This window comes from Natator depressus, chromosome 9 (genome assembly GCF_965152275.1).
Source record: "Natator depressus isolate rNatDep1 chromosome 9, rNatDep2.hap1, whole genome shotgun sequence".
In the NCBI taxonomy this organism is placed as follows: Eukaryota; Metazoa; Chordata; order Testudines; family Cheloniidae; genus Natator; species Natator depressus.
Genome location: NC_134242.1, coordinates 33,949,360 through 33,970,248, shown reverse-complemented (window position 1 = coordinate 33,970,248; position 20,889 = coordinate 33,949,360). Strand labels below are relative to the sequence as shown.

Sequence of the window (20,889 nt, the reverse complement as noted above, 5' to 3'; positions counted from 1 at the left end):
AATTACTCAGCTCAGTTTATCAAAGCTGTCTGAAGAAGTTTAACAGATAACTGGTGTTGCCAATTTTATACATTGTCTTAAATAATGAATGCTGCACTTAACATATTCTGGATCACTCTAATGGTTGTCCTTTTAGTCAAAACAGGGTCTAAACACAGTGGAGTCTCCACTAGTATTTGGAGTGTGCTATATAGAACCTGATCTTGCACTAATAACACTGGCAAAACTAAGAATGATTTAAACAGGAGTTTTGTTTACAATTGGGACCATAGTTGTGCACATTTTGGTATTAGAATGGCTTTTGGTTTTTGTAGATTTTTGTTTCCTTCTTTGGGAATGTCATCTGCAGAGATTTATATTTATTTTGTTAATTAAAATATATATTAATAAATCAGCTATTTACTATGGTGAATCTGAAACATTATTTTAAAAATGATTTTTGGAGATATGAAAGTGATGGTGACCGTACAAAATGTATTTACATGATTACATTGTGTTCCTTTCACACTACTGTATATTCTGAACATTACAGCTATTTTTATCAAACATTTTTAAACACAAAAACCTACCCCTATTTTTTTTGTCCAGGGGATTCTCAAAGAATCCCTTAACTCTTGATGTGACCTTTCTTCTGAAGCACATTTATTGAACCAGAGCATATTAGAGAATGACATAAACAGAGAACCTTAATGACTCAGAAGACTGGTGATGGGACATGGAGTCCTTTACCATTAGGTCACCGGCTGGAATCCAGCCCTGGTTACAAGTGATCAGAAAGTGTAACTATGATGTGTCCATTGTGAAATGAGCCAGTGGGTTACACTTGAATTTATAACAGACATATCCATTTCACTAAATGTTTCCCTTATTGGTAGGCTCAACAGAGCAGCTCAGATTTATTCAGAGTTTGAAATCTATCAATTTGGTCCCAATTCATCAAGTACTTAAACACATTCTTAACTTTTATGCACTCCCTTAAGTCCTGTTGACTTCAATGGCACTTAAAGAAGTGCGTAAAGTTAAGCATCTGCTTAAGTTCCTTGCTGACTTGGGGTCTTGCAGAGCTACTTCGTTCAAGGTCATTGATGGGACATGTTGGCAGAGCAGTGAGGAGAAACTTGCTCTATTTCTGTCTGGGCTCTGTTTGCACTGTGAATGAATAGAAGACTTCATTAGTGTTGCCAGTCCGCTACAGTTTAAATTCATGTCAAATATTGTTTTAAAGGAGAAAGTAGTACAAATGGGACTTCTTTCTACAGTACTCCTAGCCACTTTTGGTATAGAAGAACAGAAATGAGTGCTGATGTGCCACTAGAATGCTGAACCAGCCTCACTCTGTTTTAGACAAAGTCAGCCAAACCCTGCTCACCTAACACCAGGAACTTCGATGACTAGTGGATGAGGCAGAAAGGATTTGGCCCATTAACTATACTATCATTCTAGCGTACTTATAAACATATACCTTTATACCTATCTCAGTTTTGATGCAAATGCACAAATATGAATTTTAATTTTCTTTTGGTAGGAAGTTGCATACTTTAATAGGTCATCGGGCAGAGATTAGTAGTGCACAATTCAACTGGGACTGCTCTCTAATTGTTACTGGATCAATGGACAAAACATGCATGGTAAGATCATTGGATCTCTACAAAAACCACCTGTATAGTCTGTCTGTTACACAACAAATAATTCACTGTAAGATTTCATTTAGGACACAATCTTTGTAACTTATTTAGAATCCATTTAGTATAATGAACCTTTTAACTGATGGCTGGTTTGTAGCAGTCACCCAGTATAGCTAAACTGGAAGGCAGGACTTGATGCTCCATTACAGCTAATTTCCTCTAATTTGTTTGATAAGAGAAAATACTGTCTTGTGGTTGAGGCCCTGGACTGTTACTCAGGAGAGCTGTTCTCTGCTTCCGGCTCCAACTTCATTGGTGACCTTGGGCAAGTCACTAAGGGACAGATTTTCAAAACTGGCCTCTAGTAATGAGTGCCTGTGATTTTCGGTGTCAAATTTTAGAAATCAGTGGCCTGACTTTTGGAGGGGATGAGTAACCACAACTCTGAACATCATGTTGGTCTTAAACTTTCTGTGCCATAGTTCTCCCATCTGTAATATGGGAATAAGACTGTATAACTTCTTAAGGGTCAGCTGCTACCAGGAGAAGAGGAAGTCATGCTGATAATTAAGAGGGAGGCATAAGAGGCAGGGTGGAGAGATATGGCCTCTGATAGATCCTCAAAATCCATGTGATCTGGGTGCCAACCCACCTGCTTCTTTTGTGATAGGAAAACTTGCATCCTGGCAGAAGTTGAAGGAAACTCCACAGGAAAATTTCCTGGAGCTTTCTTGTCCCATGTGGATTTTTTTGTGTAGGTTCATGGTTTGTCCCATATTGAACACAGAACTAAAATTAACAGGGATTTTAGTATGGGCTGTATTAAAACAGGAATACAAAAAATAGCTAGGGCAGTATTATCAAAAGCCTGCCATTCTATCTGACTGTTGAGAGCCTTTTTACTTCTTGACTGAGAGGAGCACATGCGCTAGGTGCAGAAGTGAACTAATTTGGTTAGATTCACTACCAGATCCTGCACATTGTGTTCAGCAGATTGCACATTAGCTACCTTGATAATAAAATTCTCTTGATTAGCTGTAAATAGCCACATATTTTCTGTCTCTCTTTAAGGTTGCATATGCAAATTATAGCATTTCAGATGAAAATTGGTTATTTCCTCACACATGGATTCTCTCTCTCATTTTTTTCCACCAGTTTTTGGAATTCAGTGAACTTTCACTGAAGCTTACTCACAGGTCCTTGGTGTAAGAATGCACTTTTTGTAAATGACACATTATTTAATTAGTACGTATCATTCAGTAAAGATTTGACTATGGTAGTGACACTTATATCAATTTGTAAGCAGGAACCTCCCTATTGATTTCAATAGAGAATTCTGCTTAAGTGATATCACATTAAACCAGTAGAAATGAAGCACAAAATGTATCAGACATGCAACATTTCCTGTGCATTACACTGGCTAAGCAAATACATTTCCTCTCCACTGGTTTAAATCCAGGGTAGTCATGCAATAATACATTTATTAAGGTATTACATTCTGTTATGCACTAAATCAGTGCAGATATGATTTGTATGTAGTCAGTCACGATACTGATTGACTGACTATATACACATCCAGCAACTCAAGTCAAAATAAATAGTAAGATTGCTTATGATTGCCTGTAATTACTTGGATAGGGTTTTATTTATTGCTTTTTATCCACATGCAGCTGTGGAATGCTGTGACCGGGATACGTGTGGCAACTTTAACAGGTCATGATGATGAAGTATTAGATGTGTGTTTTGATTATACTGGCCAGCGTATTGCAACTTCCTCAGCTGATGGTAGGTGAATTGATCGGGGCTAGCACTGTGTTTTCATGTACTGGCAGCTGAGTGAATGTTAGAGCAGCCCTTAGGCCAAGAGCAGAAGAATGCAGTGGTAGCATAAACAGTATTTTCCCTCTGCTCTGTTTCTGTGCTGGGTGCCACTAGGCCAAACTAGAGAGAGAGAGAGAGAATCTGTATCTCTCATTTTTCAGACTTTCATCTTCTTCAAGATGCCTTGTCTAGTTAACCTCAAGCTTTCTGGGGAAATAAAGTCTCTTGTGGTTGAAAGTGCATGAGAGACTGCAGGGAGAAAATAGCTTTTGGATGAAGTTAGGTCTGAGTGGCTCAAATTTGGGCTTAAACAGAAAATTAGTTAGAGGCTTAAAAATTAAACTATTACTATGGCTTCCTAATATGTAATGAGAATACATAACAATGAGGGGGTGAAATAAACAATTAAGTTTCATGATTGTGTTCAGCAGATTGCACATTAGCTGCCTTGATAATAAAATTGTCTCTTGATTACCTTTAAATAGCCACAGATTTTTCTCTCTCTCATTTAGGCTGCATCTGCAGATTATAGCATTTCAGGTGTTCTGCATAGTTCTTAATTCTCATTAGTCAAAATAAATAGTTTTCTATATTCCAGCCCCTTTGTTTTTTGTTTCAATATTAGCACATATTAATGATGCTATATGTTATTGCATGTTTATTCATTATGTATGTGTTTTACATCTTCCTTTGAAGCGTTTGGTACCAACCACCATCAGGGCAGGATATCAGACCACTGGTCTGATCTGGTTTGGGTAGTTCCTATGTTAGGAAGTAAAATAATGTAATTTATGACTGACAGCGTAGGCCTACAGAAGCCCAATCACTTGGGACACTTACTAGATAAGTACATTAGAGGGACACTTACTAGATTGGACAAAACACTAGCAAACATGCAATATTTGATTACACAAAAGTGCAAAGGTTTTATACAAATTGTGAGTGTATATTCAGAGGTTATACAGTGGAAGCCATTAAAAAGTCCATATTTTCCTACCATATCACAGATCTTTCCTGACCTACTTTATGTATAAGGGAAACTTGTGGTGATTTCAAATATCACCACGTACTTAAATGTTGGCAAATCATGACTTTTTACAGGCAACCACTGCCTGGACCCAATCCTGAAAACAAGCATATGAGTCTGTGGGTTTCCTTGTGTGAGAAAAGTTACTCATGTTTGTATTTGAAGAATCAGGCCTTAACTTAGTTATTCCTAATCCAGGACTTTTTTCTGCTTCCACTGAAGTCAGTGGCAAAACTTCCATTGACTTCCGTGGGTCCAGGCTGAGGTCCTTACTACCAATGAATGTGAACACTTTATATATAGACTTAAGCAAAACAGTCACACATGGCTTTTGTTCTAATACAGGATCAGCAAGAGTTTACAATGCTGAAACAAAAAAATGCATTGCAAAGCTGGAAGGTCATGAAGGTGAAATTTCTAAGGTGAGTTGTGTGGTGGTTTCTGCCTGCTCTTTTTTATTTCTAAGTGACATCATGCTTACCAGCAATTATTACATATCATTGGCATAAGTTTCAAAATTAAATGTAAGCATGGATTTTTATAGCCCATTGGTGAGTGCTTACTTAGGATGCTGTATTCCAAGACTTTCCAGCCTCCTGTTGGGATGGGGAGCATGGCTCAGACAAGCTGCTTCCCTGCTTTTACCAAATTAGGGGCCTTTGAACCCCTTCTTACTCTGTTTTATTCCTCTGTGCAGCTGGGGTGGAGGCCCATGTCTCTAAGGTGAAACACACTAAGGGTAAAATTTTCCAAGTGCCCAAGTCCCATTTTCAAAAGAACATATTCACGTAGGAGGCTGTGCCTCTTTGAAAGTTGGGTGCCCAAGTCAACTTTGAAAATAGAACCAAGGCTCCTAATTGACTTAGGTTCTTTTGAAATTTTACCCTAAAGGCAAATATTGTTGTTTAATTATTGCAATTCTTCCTGCTTGTCATTCAAGTGGATCATTATTTCATGATTTATGTGAACACCCAGCGTGCAGGCCCATGATGCTTTAATTGTTTGGTGATTTCCAAGCTTGAAATATTAACTTTTTAGGAGCTAGGATAGTTCTTGGCAAAAAAATGAAGTCTTGCTGTTTGTAGTTTGGTGGGTCTGTCCAGCAGCTTGGGGACAAAACAATCGGCCACACCCAACTCTGTTTTTAGCCTTCAGAACAGGTGCTTTTATTCTTCTCTTACACAAAAACGAAAATATGAACAAGTAATAGTCCTGACCTGGACCAATATTGCAGAGTTCTCTACCATCTACTACTTCAAGGTTCCCAGCTCTCTCTTACTCTCCGAGTGACCACAGGGCTTACCTGCCCTGTTGCTCAGGGAAGTGTTTGTATCTCCTGGCCCTCCTCCTCTTACAGACCTAGATCCTCACTTATGTCTTCCATCTGGGAATCAGAACCAATCATTAGTTGGATCAGTTGGCTGCTGGGCTTCTCCTTAGGCCACGGTTTTCTGCTCTCTTGCTCTATAGAACCTTAAAGGGGCAGACTGCTCTGCTACACTGTTTCCCTACATTCATTTGATTATTAAAATTCTGTAGTGAGAGAAAGTTAGATTCAGAAGGGATAGCCTTATCTTACCTACAATGTTCTATGCAATACTTCGTTCTCTCAGGTTTAAAAGAGAAGGGGCCATTGGCAGGGCATTCTCCATCAAGGGCCCTAATTCTGAAACTAGCTTCCCTACCTGGGAGCCAGAATTTGCCTTTTGGACATACTGAATGGTGCTCTGTCTTTACATATATCAGATGGAATGATGTGATAATTTGGGGAGTCTGTTGTTTTGCAGGTTCATTTTTTTCAGGGTGTGGGAGAAGAGGCAGGATATGTTGGGCACTGTTACCAGTCAATAATTCACAAATCTGTGTGATGACATTTTAAATTGTGTAATAAACCCAATATAGTGAGGTTATGCTCCTTAAACTATATATGAGGAGTTAAAAATGTATGCAAACCTGGCAATGTAAAGTAAGTGTCCTTTAATGGGAGTTAAACTATTATAGGGAATTACCTCATTTCACATAAAACACTCTCAAATATACATACAGTGAAAGCTACAGTATAATGTCAGAGCAATTGGGGAGTTATTATCCAGGGTCCCTGATCCTGTAATTGTCTCTATGTGGATGGACCTTGCAACTGCACACACAGCCCCAGAGGCAAGGGTCTGCCTGTATGGATCCAGTTGCTGGATTGTGCCTTAATTTTATATTAGGAATTGAACTCTGGAGTTGCTGGCTCCTGGTTGTAAGTGCTAACCACCGATTCATGCTTTCTCTTCCAATTATATAGGCTGGAATGCTAACTGGTGTCACTTTTCTTGTCATTGTTTTAAAGATCTGCTTCAATCCTCAAGGTAGTCGTATCCTAACAGCCAGCTCTGACAAAACAGCTCGACTTTGGGACCCTCATACAGGACAATGCATTCAAATATTAGAGGGACACACTGATGAAATATTCTCATGTGCTTTCAACTACAAAGGCGATATAATCATTACAGGTAATTTTCTGGGATTTTTTTATACAGTTTTATATTTTGAAACTTAAAAAATGTACTTGGACCATCTCACACATGTTGAGAGCTTCCAACACATAGCCAAGGTAGAAAGAGAAATGCACTTAAGAACTGTGGCTCAATTTCATACTGCTATGATCAAATTTGAATGTAGGCATGGACAAAGCTTTAGGCTAAACCCTGCTACCTTTTCCATGGGATGTACTATCTACAAAACAGCTGACCCAGTCCAGTTCACACACTGCATGCATTGTGAGGGGATAGGAGATGGGCAGGATGCAGAGAACCTCTGCAATGGGATTGAACTGTCTGTGCCTCTGGAGCTGTTTTCTGTGCAAGCTCCATCCACTTTAGAACAGAGGGGGTCTTGTGAAAGGATCAAGCACGAACAGTGGATCCACAACTGCTGGGACCCACTTTCTGAACTCCACACATGGGGGGCAGGAGGGCAGCAGCCATACAGAGTACTGCAGCTGCAGAATGGCTCTCTTTACAGACACAGGCAAGAGAAGTCTATTTACACAGATCTGCCTACAGGCTAGTTATTTAAGTATTAATTAACAAGGAAAATATATACGGTAGGGGCAAAAGTAATGGCCCATAATATGTGTTTATTACTAGGAAGCAAGGATAACACCTGTAGGATATGGCGCTGACTGAAGATGAGGTATGGTTCAATTTGCTAGAAGCTTTGATCAACATCATAAGAGTAGTCAAAAGTCTTCAGCAGTCTTTCAGAACTCTGTTTTCCTTTTGCCCTCTTTGCCAGTTTTCAGTCTTGCTGAAGTAGAGCAGTTCCCTGGACTTTGACAGGTTTGACTCTTTGGACTGCTGAAGTCAGCTAGTTATCTGTATCATTAGCACTAATACAATAGGTTAGCTGCATGTTTTGATAGGCATATTTGTTTTTACATGTAACATTTGTAATAAAAAAATTAGCATCATGGTACTATTAAATGTGTAAAGGGCATCATTCGCACATCTCCTGTGTGTGTTTCTATACTACATGTACTTTTTTGTATGTAATAAAATGTTTCACTGAAGTGCTAAGTTGTATTAATTGTAGTGCAATATTCTTACTAGCATATTTTTGGGGGAAAACATGTATTAGTCATTGTTTATAAGTTACATTGCTATTACTAAATATGGAGCATGCTGCATTTAAACCCCCCTGCTTCCCCCCCCATTCATCTCTTCACCTGGGGGTCGGGGTGGGGTGCGTGAAGAACCTCTGGTGGTGGCTGCCACTTTCTTCCCTCAACTGCCCAGAAGAGCTGCTCTTTCTCTGGAGAGACAGCAGAGACTAGGACCTAGCTGGACAGTTCAGTCACCAGTAACCGAATCTGTGAAGAGGTAAGGAGGGCAGAATCAAAGTCATGAAAGGGGGAAGGGCATTAGTGTGTCTGTGTGTGAGGGGGACAGAATCAAATCAGGGTATGTGTGTGTGTCTGTGTGCAGTTTGTATTTTCCAAACAATATAACATCTCACTGAGCCATGTCCATGTGTTCCCCTCCAACGCAACTGGGCAGTAATTTAAGGAAACAGGATCCAGCAATACAAGGACTCTGCAGCTTTAAAGCAACTGCAGAGCCAATGCATTTGTTCCCACCCCGTCCAAAAGAAGTGTATGCGTGTGTGAGAGAGAGAGAGAGATTCATGGAACAGCAGCATCACAGCCCTGCTGCCCCATCCAGCTATACCACGGACTCTGCCTCCCCTCAAGCTCCAGAACCCCAAACCAGTCATAGCACACAGCTGAACAGTATCAGGGCTATCATTGGCTGCCAGCCTGTATGGATGAGCTCTGACCTCTCAGAGCGGGTGGATGGATTATGCACAGGAATTAAAGCTTTAACTCTCCTCCACATTCACTGGGTAGGTAAGCAGTTTGTGGGGAACAGAAAGGGGAGAGAGGATGGGTTTATTATTTAGTGAGAGCCCCCTCTTCAACTTCTTGTGCCGCTCCTTGGTTATTGTCACTTTGGGGCCACTCAGACCTTTTGGGGAGGGATAGGAGGAGCACCCACTTAACCATATTTTCTCTCTGTGCTGCTTTCCTGTGGCTTTCTCCACTATCTCACTTTCCTCCACAGCTGGTGTGTGTGTATTGGGGGTATGTGTGCAGGAGCCTCACAAATAGCAGACACTATCTTCCTATTAATCATTTTTAATTAGCCTGGTAGACCAGATGGCTCATTTAACTATTTGTCCTGCTAAATGCTAACGTCTTTACAGCTGCAATCAAGTTATTTTCTAAGGGCCTATTCCCAATTACGAAATGGCTGCAGGACTAGATATATGAAACATTAAAACCAGTGGCATTATGAGTTCACTGGTAGTTGCCAAAGGCTTAGTATAGCCTCAGAGTAGTGGCTCTGCCTGGAATTAAATCTCTTCCTACACTGGCTGCTTTCCTTCTAAGCTAGAGATAATTTTTATTTATTAAATAGCTCTCATGGTCTCTGATCATATCCCTGACCAGTCTCCCTGACATTCTGAAAACTAGAATACATGATTCATGGTAACAGTCATTCTCTGGTTTCAGAGTAGCAGCCATGTTAGTCTGTATCCACAAAAAGAAAAGGAGGACTTGTGGCACCTGAGAGACTAACAAATTTATTTAAGCATAAGCTTTCGTGAGCTACAGCTCACTTTATCGGATGCAAGTTATACAACCCTGTACTAAGGCCATGCAAGATAAACAGGCTGTGTCTGCAGCAAAACCTAGCTCTCCAGAAACAAATAAATCCTGAATTTAACAGGCTGACTGTAGGCAGATCATAATCATTCATACCTTGAACCACAGTAAAATGTTTTCAGCCTTGGTTAATTTAGCAAAGATTTGTGAGAAGACAATCTTTGATGTTAGTACAATGTATTAGGAAGATTATGGGTTATCAGAAACTAATGATGCTAAACATAAAAAAACAGACCCTACATAGTAGTGAAAATTAAATTCCCATGCAAATGTTAGGACTACCAGTGCTGCAGCAAGATCTGGCATGTAAGAAATTAAGTGCTTAATTCTGCCACCCTTACTTACGTTGAGGAGTCACTACTATACTCATACAGAGAGTACTATAAACTTCATTGAATCTTAGTGCTGGCCAGATTCTGCCTCCTCTTTATGTGGGTGTGCAGTAGACTGAACGGAAGAGTTAGCTATAAGGAGACTTCCTCAGCATCCTCCCCCTCAAACCTTTGTACAGGTAAGGCAGAATTATTAGGCAGAGCCACATGCTGAGGAGCTGTAGTGATCTCAGTCAAAGTGTAGGCTGCTGACATTATCTGAAACTGAAAAAATATGGTGGTCATTTCTGGTGAATTTCATCATTGCTCACTACATTTAAAATTCACTGTAATTTTGTAGCACACTTTTTGATAATGGACGCCCCACACCCATCATTCTGATTTCCCAACCCAGTTAAGCCTGACCTTGGGTTTCCTTTTCTGTTCAGTAGTGGGAAAGGCTTTTTTATTTTTTTTTTTACACCTGACCATTAGGAGTGTGCAGCATTTGTGACAATTAAATAAGCTCAGGCATTTCTGCACTGCTTAACCAATGACAATAGGGAACCTGCTTTAGCTCTTGCATCCTTCCTGCACTGAGCAAAAAAGAGTGTGTAGCTGTGGTTATTCTGAGCCTAATCCTGAGACTCACTGAGCACTTACCTCCCATATATTTCAATGGAGGAGCAGGTGCTCAGCATTTCAGGATCAGGTCCCATGTCATCTGAATAAAACTTGGAACCTCAGCAAAGCCACAGCTCTCTGAATGGAAATGAAAATGAACTCTTTCTTAAACGAGAAGTTAAAGGTATAACATGAATATAACATTTCATTGACACGGGTCTCTTAAGCATGTTAGAAACAATGTACAAGTTAGTGACAGTTACTTAAGTTCACCCTCTATTAACGATTTAAACCTTAAATTAAAATCTTAATATTGCTAGCTAGTTTGTTGCCAGTTCATTTCTCTAGAGTTGTGTGGAGCTGGAGGAGTGAGGCTAATTATTCACCAAACTGAAATTTCAGGGTAGAATTTAGACACACTCTGTGGATCTAACCATTCCTTTTTCAGACTTATGTGACCTTAGTCTAGACAAGGTGGGTGAGGTAATATCTTCACTGGTCCAACAGAAGAGAGCAGAAGATCTCCTCTGTGTGGCTTGAAAGCTTGTGTCTCTCACCAACAGAAGTTGGTCCAATAAAAGATATTGCCTCCCCCACCTTGTCTCTCTAATATCCTGGGACCGACATGGCTACAACTACCCTGCATATAACCTTAGTATAGACAGGTTAATGTTTTATCAGCAGGACAGCACCTTCTCACACTGTGCAGGGATATTAGTTTATTACTGATTCATTTCCTATTGCATCTGATCCTCTTACAAAATTATACATCAATATAATGCCAAGTCTGACCCTGTTTAGCTTCTGATATCTGTTAAGATCTAATTACCCACTCCATAGTTTTTTAAAAACAGAGCTACAAGTAGAGATGTGAGTCATGGCTTGATTTGCAGAGGTGCTGAGCAGCTACAAATCCCACTGAAGTCAGTGGGCGCTAGAGAAGAGCAGCCCTTTTGAAAATTAGACCATAAATAAATAAAACTAAGGGTATGAGCCTTTCAGGTGATGAGTGACCTCAACTTCCATCGCTGCCTTTGGTGTAAGGACCTGTTCTGAGACACTGCATTCAGCAAAAGCAGGTTTGGGAAGGCTAAATGATTGTCATGAATATTGTTTAGTTGGTCAAATAAAATGTATTACACAGTTTCCATTTCCAATATGCAATAAAATCACATCAACACCTTTTAGAAAGGCAAAGGGGACACATACTGTAACACAAATTTATTTCTGATTAGATTTGCAACATAAAGAACTACTGTACAGAAGTCACTTCATCACACTGTTACAACCCAGTCATGATAGTTGTGCTTTGTAGGATAAGTAAACATTTATTCTAGCACAGCAAAAGTTCGTATACTGACAACTAACTGGATTTGGTCTAAAAATAAATACTTTTTCCCATTTATTAGAACAAAGTACCTTCAATCTGTAACACTCAATACTTACGTTATTAACAGTCAGCCTCTCAGAGATGCTGAGTACCCACAACTTCCACTGGCATCAATAGGAGCTGTGGAGCTTCAGCACTTCTCAGGAACAGGCCAATAGCTGTACAGTTAAATGTAGTGTATACAGTAGATCAACCTTTATACTGGCAGTAAAGTGATCTTTACTGTTTTGTGTATACTGTAGAGTAAATGTAGAGTTAGCCATGTACCTTTATCACATGGATATAGATGTCGATTCACTGACAAATTTTTTCCCTAACAAATGAGTGTGACAGTGTGGAAATGGATTTAATGGTGGTAACACTGATAGTATGGCTCTTTTTCATAATTTATTTAAAACTATTTCAAAATTTTCAAAAATATCTAGTGCAAAAGGATAATTATTTCAGGAAAAATTACAGAAGCATATACCGATATAAGGAAAATAAATGGTCTTTCAAATCATTTTTTTAGGGAAATATAGGTAGAATTTCAATTACATCATTTAGTGTAGGGGAAAACAAAAAATGAATGTTTGTGTTTTCAAAGAAGCAAATCACAGTATATGTGAAATTCAAACAATAGGAGCTTTACTGCAATAAACTTTTTTTCCCCTTTAAATTAAAATCCAATCTCTTTGGCAGAGTCAAGAGAATTTATAATTATGTATATAATACTAACTGTTCTTCTCAACAGCAGTCTACTGTAGTTATATCAATGTTACTGTAATAACATGAACGATCATTTGTATTCCAAACATATATATCCAAAATGAGCAGGTAGCCTTAAGGTAAACATATGCTTATATGTGCTGAGACTCATTTTGTATTCTTGTAAGTAACAAAAACAAAATTAAAGTTTAGGCATATGTATGACAATACAATCAGTTTTTCAGGTAGGACTATGTTCAGTTGATTTTTCTTTTTAATAATCAATTTAATTAGACTAAAATCATATAATATGCTCTTTCTTTATCCATAGATGTTAAAGCATTAGATACTTTCATAAGAAAGTAACTGTCATCACCCCCTTTTCACAGATAGGGAAACTGAGGCACAGAGGTGATGTGACTTGCCCAAGGTGACACAGCAGGTCAGAGCTGGGATTGAACCCATATCTTCTGATTATCCACTGGTCCAAACTGCCTCTGATTAAAATGGAAAGGAATCAGAATGTTTTTAAAGAGTAATATTTGAGAGTCTGGATTTCAGTTCCTCCAGAAAAACACAAGAATGGTGAAAGGCTATGGAGAAGAAATAAACGGCCTCATATGCGGAAATTATAATGCATTTTCAGCAGCTTGTTGTATCGTCTACCTGTAAAGGTCTAATAGCTCAAAGTCTTCTACCCCTTTAGACACGGTGAGGATTTTAAAAAATACTTAGATATCTATATTATTTATCTAAAGATGCACATCCTCCTAAGCATTCATTTGGCTGTCCGTCTGGAAAACACTAGTGTTCTAATAGTTAACCTGTACAAATTTTCATGTTTTAAAAACTGAATGTTGTTAGTGTATAATTCTATTTTAGTTGATTGAAATAATCAAACGATATTAATAGAATATTTGATTATAGAAATATATCCTATTTTCATCTATCCTTCATATTATCCATTCACTTTAAAGGCAAAAAACCCATCCTTTCCTAATACAGTACATCCGAAAGTACAATATGTCAAAGTTCCCCCACATGATATAACAGTATATGGTGCACCTTAATTTCACTTTGCTCAGTGTACAGTTGTGTGCACTGTCCGCAGAGTTTCTATATCTCTGCTTTGTTTTATGCACTGATGTTTGAAAATTAGAGCATTACACAAACCACTGCCACTTAAGCTGGATTAAAATGAAAATGCCAAACATTTAAGAGGTTTCTTATCCCAATTCGAGAAGCCAGTCAAAGAGGCTAGGTGTCCTCTCTCTGCTTTCCTCATGTAGCTTGCAGTATTGTACCACCGCATGAAAGATATCACCCACTTTCCAGGACTTCTGGTGAACTAACCGCATAACATCTAGAAACTAGATAAAATGGCACATTTAGGGTTTCATTCATTGTGTATTCTTAACCAGCTTTTGTTAAATAAATACATGCAAATAACTCTTCAGAGTATGAGGACATTACTGAGCCCTGCCAGGGATCAGAACTCCACTGTTTCAGGCACTGCATACACAATAGCAGTGCAATCTGCCGAGGGTTCTGTCTATAAACTATGGATCTGAAACATCTAAAATATGGATTTGGACATCTGGAAACTTTGCATTTCATTTCTGAAAGTCTATAATCTGTGAGAGCCAGATTCTGTTCTTAATGACACCAGATAAATCAAGAGCAACTCTGCTGTAATTAGTGAAGTTATTCCTGTTTACAGCTATGTGAGATCTTTAACCCTGATAAATAATTACAACCTTCCATGATATTGACAGCCCATTATCAAAATAATAGGTACTGTATCCTGTACAACCCCAGGGATCCAACTTGAAGATCTTAGATTTGAAGGAAAAATACGTTTCTCTTTCATTATCATAGTCAGTATTCTTGTTTGGTTACATTTCATTTATAGTCTTAAACAGCTGGAAAAAAGTCCTACATTGTATCCACTTTTGTGTTTTCCTATTTTAATAATGGACTTCATAATGTCATGCATCTGGCCTATCTTTTTTCAGGCTTGGAAATGAAAATCAAAGCTTTTCATTTCCTTGAATTTCACAATCAATAACTAATTAGGCTCCTTTTTATACATCTTCCAGTTTTAAACCACACAAGAAAATATTGTGTATCTGTAGCTGGTGTAGCTGTTTGCTATTTACATACTGAGTCCTAAACTTTAATATGTATTTTAATTATATGTAATAAGCATGTGATTTCCAAGAGCAGCTTTGTAGGCAGGATGTACTTCATTATTCTCTAGTGCATTTTAGCAATTGAATTAACTGTTTGCAAAAGCACATGAGTAAAGCTGACAGCTGCTTCTTAAATAAGATGCAATTTGGACAGTTGCTGCTGAATGCATTTTAAATTATGTTGATGATTCCCAAATGCATGTACTCAAGAAATACCAAACTATAGCTCTGCTACATAAAATGATCTTCCCATAGATATTATTTTAAAATGCCAAAATATTGACTGTAATATTTTTTCTTTCATTGATTTATTTAAATACCCTGACATTTCTGTAAACCTGATGGCTGGATACAACCTTTAAAGCTGACTCTGGGAAACGGACAGTTTTGACAGTCAAAAACTGTCTGAAATGGTATCCTGTGGTTATCATTAAGGGGGAGTAAGCAAGCCCTTGGAATATGAAATATCCTCCATGTAGCTGAGGGCCCATAGTGCTGGAGGCCATTTTGAGCTTGCATGCTTTGATATTTTGGAAAAACACCGTAATGAAACTTGAAAGGGTTTAAAATCTGTTCACTTCACCATCTAAAGATAGTTATGCCTTCACAAACGTGGCTGGCAAAAGCGATGTTTAATTAGTAGCTAAAGCCCCAGTCCTGCAGGACTATCAGTTTTAACTGGGGTAGGTACTCTTGTGGAAAGCTGATTGTTGCAATTAAACACTCATATTCAGAGGAGAGGCTGTTATGGATTTTATAAAACAGTCTGAAAAGACTTGAAAAAAACCTAATCATTGTGCAGAATAAACAGTAAATCGAAGTTCTAGTCACTAAAGTATATTTTCTTGTATATTTGAAATCTGGGGGTCCAGGTCTTCACTGTCCTGCAGCTTCACTAGCACTATAAAGCCAATGGATCTGCCCACAGGGGAAGTTCTCTGAGTGTGGGTGGCTGTGGAAAAGGAGGTAGGCTCAGCACACAGCTGTGCTCCAACTCTTCCCATCTGCAGGAATTGCTCCTTGGGTCTTTGGGCAACTAGTCACGAGCTCAGTCATGTCTGAGGTAGGTCTCATGAGCTGGGGCTGAAGCAGGGTGGCCCTGGAATAGGGGAGGTTCAAAGTTGGCGTAGAGCCACTATCAGGGGACCAATGCCAAGTGGAGCACTGGTAAACAAGACCCTCTTTCAGTTTTTGGAAGTGAAATGCACCTCAATGTATGGGATCCATGCAGAGTCTTATGCACTACTCTATGTCCCATGTCAAATTCTGCTCCTATTGCCACTGACATCAGTGGGAACAGGATTTTCCCCAACTGGCTTAAGTGGGACCTAAGTGGAGACTAAGACAGTGCATGGCGCTTGTTAAACTCCATGTAACCACTTGGCACTGTCCAAGAACATCCTCATTAAGGATCTTTTTTTGTTAACTCTGTCCTGATCTATGCAGCTGTCACTTTCATGCAATAGAATGGCTGACCTGAATAGGTGAAATCTGCTTCACTGGTGTATACTGTACTCTATTTGAGGAGGTCTCATTTTAAGTGATTATTCTTTTGAGCTATATACCTCAGCTGTGAAGAATTTTTGTTGTCATTACAAATTTTGGATTTACAGTTCAGAGGTTTAAGTACATTGATGTTATACCCTACACTGTAAATACTACCTTTTCAATTCTGTTTTCCTGAGTTTTCTGAAAATAGATGGTTGGTATTCCAAGTTCAGAAGCAGCTATCCATTGAAGAGTGGTTCGTAGCTCTGCATCCGGGCACTCTGGCTCCAGGTCAAAGTTTATCACCAGTAGGTCTTTTTGACAATTGGCTGTTTCCTCTGATAGTCCAGAAGTGCTTTCTGAAAAAGCAGTCGCTATGCAATTATGTGTATTAACCTTAGAAGCCCTACATCAACTCAAATTTCCATGTCACAACTGATACATTCAACTTACCCTCTACGTTCTCTGGCTGTTCTTCAAGGAAAGCCTTTTCTTCTGCTAATTCACTTAGAAACAAACAACAACAAAGCCTGTCAGTAATATTAGGGACAGTGTAAAGCATTGTTTCATTAGAGTTGAGGTGACAAATTTGTTTTATCATGTAAAATTTTAATCTATAATGTTGCAAAAAAGATAAACAGTATGGGGAGAGATGTGAATCAGGGTACATGCTTCACAATGTTATCACCCCAGTATGACATACTGCTTGCAGAGTGCCTTGTACCTTACACGTCATGAAAATCAACGTATCATTACTGTTTCCCATTGTGTAATCAGGATAAGAAACTACAAGTCTTGTGACATGGCCACATACTACAATGTTCCACCCATGCTGCATCTTTTTAAATCTCGCCTTTTTTTTATGCCTGTCATAGCTGTATGTAACTATAATGAACAAGTATCTTCAGAAACTGTCATTTTTTTAGCATATCAGCTCTGTTTTGATAATTGGGTTATTTCAATAACTTCCAAAAATGTCAAGAGGTCCTCATTTCATATGTACCACTGTGCTTTCCTGATAGACAGCAGGGGGGAAACGCCAGATTCAGTGTGTCAGAACCTCCGTGTCCTCCCTTTTGGAAGAGTAGGTCCCCACCTATCTACATATTGCAGAAGGCTGTACATCTGGTAATAAAGTTACAGCCACGTGATATTTGCAGAGGTATAGCATCCACTGTTTCGATTTACATAAGATTCCCATCCTGTACTTAATCAAGGGAAATTGTGCATGTGTAGCATTTGGCTGGAAGAACTTCTATTATCCCGCTCAAAAAGACTGCAGAATCCCAGTCTTAAATGGAAAGTTACATGGAAGCAAGATCATATACTTTTTTTTTCTGGTAGCTGCTGCTATATATGGGGGAAAGTTTAAAATGGCAGCGTTCACTGCATGGTTTATCATGAATGTGAGGCAGTTCTTGGCATATGTACACCATTCATGAATCTACAATTAAAAATCTTCTTAGATCTTCTATTTCAGTATCAAACTGTTCTCTGTCTGATCCTTGCTTTCTGTAGTTACAGATTGCCTTCCTTTTCTTGCCTTTCCTGACCTCAGTCTTCATAGTATCTCAAGTTTCTTGGCCGGCATCTGGTAAATTCATCAGTAGCTGGCTAGTGATTGAGAACACTTACATATGTAGTGCCTGTAGAACTAAGTGAAAGCTGTCAGCTTGAAGTGTCTGTGAGCAGCAGCCAGCACTCTATGGTGCTGGCAGCAAGGTGTAAATGTTTTATTATGGCTATCATCCTCAGTCCACAGTTGAAACAGAGTATTTGCGATTCTACAGAAAGGTGATTGGCCTATGTGTATATCAAAAAGGTCAGAACCTTTGGCGAGCAGGAGAAGCTAGATCCTCAGTGATCTAAAAATGGGTTGTGATCCATTAGTGGATTATGAGGAGTTTCTGGGGCTCACAGTGATTTTGCAAAGCGCCTATCTTCTCTGCATGATGTACAGTATACTCATTTCTACAATTATACCACTGCATTCTACCATTTATCAGTAGGTTATACCATGTTTCAGGGTACCAGAATCTTTCGGCAGGTACTTGCACATCTCTTTATAACTTTATTGCTCTTGAGCAAGCTTGGTAGAATCATGCCCAGAGACAGTGGATAAGGAGTGTCTTGGGCCAAATTATACATCTTGTAAAGAACGTTATGATTTCTCTTTCCTTGGCTTAAATTAATTGACTCTGCTATACTGATTTTAACTGCTAGTAGGAGAAGCCTTTGAGAAAGTTATTCTTTGAGGAGTGTTCACATAGTGAGAAGTGGATAACTTAGTTAATTCTATCTTTAAACAGAGTACATGGTGGAAATATATCCTTCAAGGTGTCCACCAGGAACAGCCTAACTATAAGCTAGTACTGTCACTCTGCATAAGGATACCTGCATGTGCATTTATCTAAGCCTAATGACAGCCTAAACAGCATCTTAGAAGCACTGATAAGCAGGCGTTTAGCATGTTTGGGATGATATAAATGATTTTCAGCTGAAATTGGAATAGCACTTCTAAATATTAGACTTCATTTTAGTGGCTACTTACTTAATCATAGGAGAAGAGGGCATGTTTTCCTGATAAATTTCCAGGTCCATAATGCCAAGACTGCTAGTGGTACTGCTGTTGCCATTGCTGACAAAGCAAAAGTTTAAATATTAGTGCCAATCTGCACTACTACAGATCCATACATTTTCTAGTTAATGTGCAAAGAAAAGTGAATGCGATGTCCCTCTGGTATACAGAGTTACTGCTCTAAACCCAGGTTACACAAAACCAGGGCATATTACTCCAATCCTGCTCAATAAATGATTCCCAGGAAGAAGGATACTGACATGTTAAAAATAATTCTAGATGAGCCATGCATCCAGTGATGCTCTGAACTGTAAAAAAAAAAAACAACAAAAAAACGGACCCAATCTTGTTCATGGCTTACGCAGTACTATATGAATTTTAGTACAACATCTAACCTTTGACAGAAAAACAAGCTGCATGAGTTTTTATACAGCATGACTATCAAGTAGTTAGAGATGTCCTGGGTACACCTGCAGAGATTCAAATACCTCTGAACATGGTGGGGTAAGGCAAGGTATCTGTCTGCCTGCCTCACGACTTACTTTCTGGGTAACGCCATACCCATAACACAGGCAGCTCTTTTGGTGCAGTAAATCATACTATCTGAACACTGCAGGGAATCTGATGGAACTTACAGATATAATGGCAACCTGTCTTGTCTTGCCGGCCAGTATGAAATATAGACTGAGATTTCAATCAGGCCCAGTGTTTTCAGTATCAATAATATTTGGAAGCATTCTCTTTGGTTACATTGCAAGAATGAATCTTTTCATCTCAGGATGTTTGATAAGATAATGCCTGTTCACTGTATGACACCATGATAAATTAGATTATCAGTCTGTCCACATACCTATACAACCAAGATGCTGTGTATTTACTGACCCCAGTGCATATTAACACCAACAATGGAGAATTTTTTATCCTATGTAGTAGGGGTGAAATTGAACCAGTCTGTTTCAATTAAAACTCCTATAGTATTTTTCTCACACCAAAGTAGTGACTATACAGTACCTCTTGCCATCAACTTTTACGAAGTTAGAGTGTTAATGATTGGTGCGCTATAGTTTACTGCATTGGGCCAAAAGAAATCTGATGAGGTTCAACAAGGACAAGTGCAGAGTCCTGCACTTAGGATGGAAGAATCCCATGCACCACTACAGCCTAGGGACCGAATGGCTCGGCAGCAGTTCTGCAGAAAAGGACCTAGGGGTTACAGTGGATGAGAAGCTGGATGTGAGTCAACAGTGTGCCCTTGTTGCCAAGAAGGCCAATGGCATTTTGGGATGTATAAGTAGGGGCACTGCCAGCAGATCAAGGGACGTGATCGTTCCCCTTTATTTGACACTGGTGAGGCCTCATCTGGAGTATTGTGTCCAGTTTTGGGCCCCACACTACAAGAAGGATGTGGAAAAATTGGAAAGAGTCCAGCGGAGGGCAACAAAAATGATGAGAGGACTGGAACACATGAGTTATGAGGAGAGGCTGAGGGAACTGGGGATGTTTAGTCTACGGAAGAGAAGAATGAGGGGGGATTTGATAGCTGCTTTCAACTACCTGAAAGGGGGTTCCAAAGAGGATGGCTCTAGACTGTTCTCAGTGGTAGCAGATGACAGAACAAGGAGTAATGGTCTCAAGTTGCAGTGGGGGAGATTTAGGTTGGATATTAGGAAAAACTTTTTCACTAGGAGGGTGGTGAAACACTGGAATGCGTTACCTAGGGAGGTGGTGGAATCTCCTTCCTTAGAAGTTTTTAAGGTCAGGCTTGACAAAGCCCTGGCTGGGATGATTTAATTGGGGATCGGTCCTGCTTTGAGTGGGGGTTGGACTAGATGACCTCCTGAGGTCCCTTCCAACCCTGATATTCTATGATTCCTCAGTGGGGAGAGCCATGAGGCACAGTATATTAGCTTTCTCACATTTAAGAATTTGTTAAA

General features: G+C 39.2%; 2 protein-coding genes across 5 annotated transcripts in view; one reads left to right on the top strand and one right to left on the bottom strand.

The window, feature by feature from the left end:
- Window positions 1-7,952, top strand: part of DAW1 (dynein assembly factor with WD repeats 1) — a 33,208-nt gene extending 25,256 nt beyond the window's left edge. Inside the window, exons 9-13 of the mRNA XM_074963869.1 lie at window positions 1,526-1,628; window positions 3,296-3,410; window positions 4,819-4,895; window positions 6,809-6,971; window positions 7,608-7,952. Coding sequence (XP_074819970.1) covers window positions 1,526-1,628; window positions 3,296-3,410; window positions 4,819-4,895; window positions 6,809-6,971; window positions 7,608-7,642 — 493 coding nt within the window. The 3' untranslated portion in view covers window positions 7,643-7,952. The remainder of the gene's footprint in view (window positions 1-1,525; window positions 1,629-3,295; window positions 3,411-4,818; window positions 4,896-6,808; window positions 6,972-7,607) is intronic.
- Window positions 7,953-11,835: 3,883 nt separating this feature from the next.
- The window catches only part of SPHKAP (SPHK1 interactor, AKAP domain containing), a 90,924-nt gene continuing 81,870 nt past the window's right edge, over window positions 11,836-20,889 (bottom strand). Inside the window, exons 9-12 of one of the 4 annotated variants that reach the window (XM_074963864.1) lie at window positions 18,929-19,015; window positions 16,831-16,883; window positions 16,552-16,751; window positions 11,836-14,067 (exon numbers count right to left, since the gene is read on the bottom strand). In XM_074963864.1, the coding sequence (XP_074819965.1) occupies window positions 13,924-14,067; window positions 16,552-16,751; window positions 16,831-16,883; window positions 18,929-19,015 (484 nt within the window). In that variant the 3' untranslated portion in view covers window positions 11,836-13,923. The remainder of the gene's footprint in view (window positions 14,068-16,551; window positions 16,752-16,830; window positions 16,884-18,928; window positions 19,016-20,889) is intronic. The other 3 variants (XM_074963865.1, XM_074963866.1, XM_074963868.1) reach the window with 3 other exon arrangements.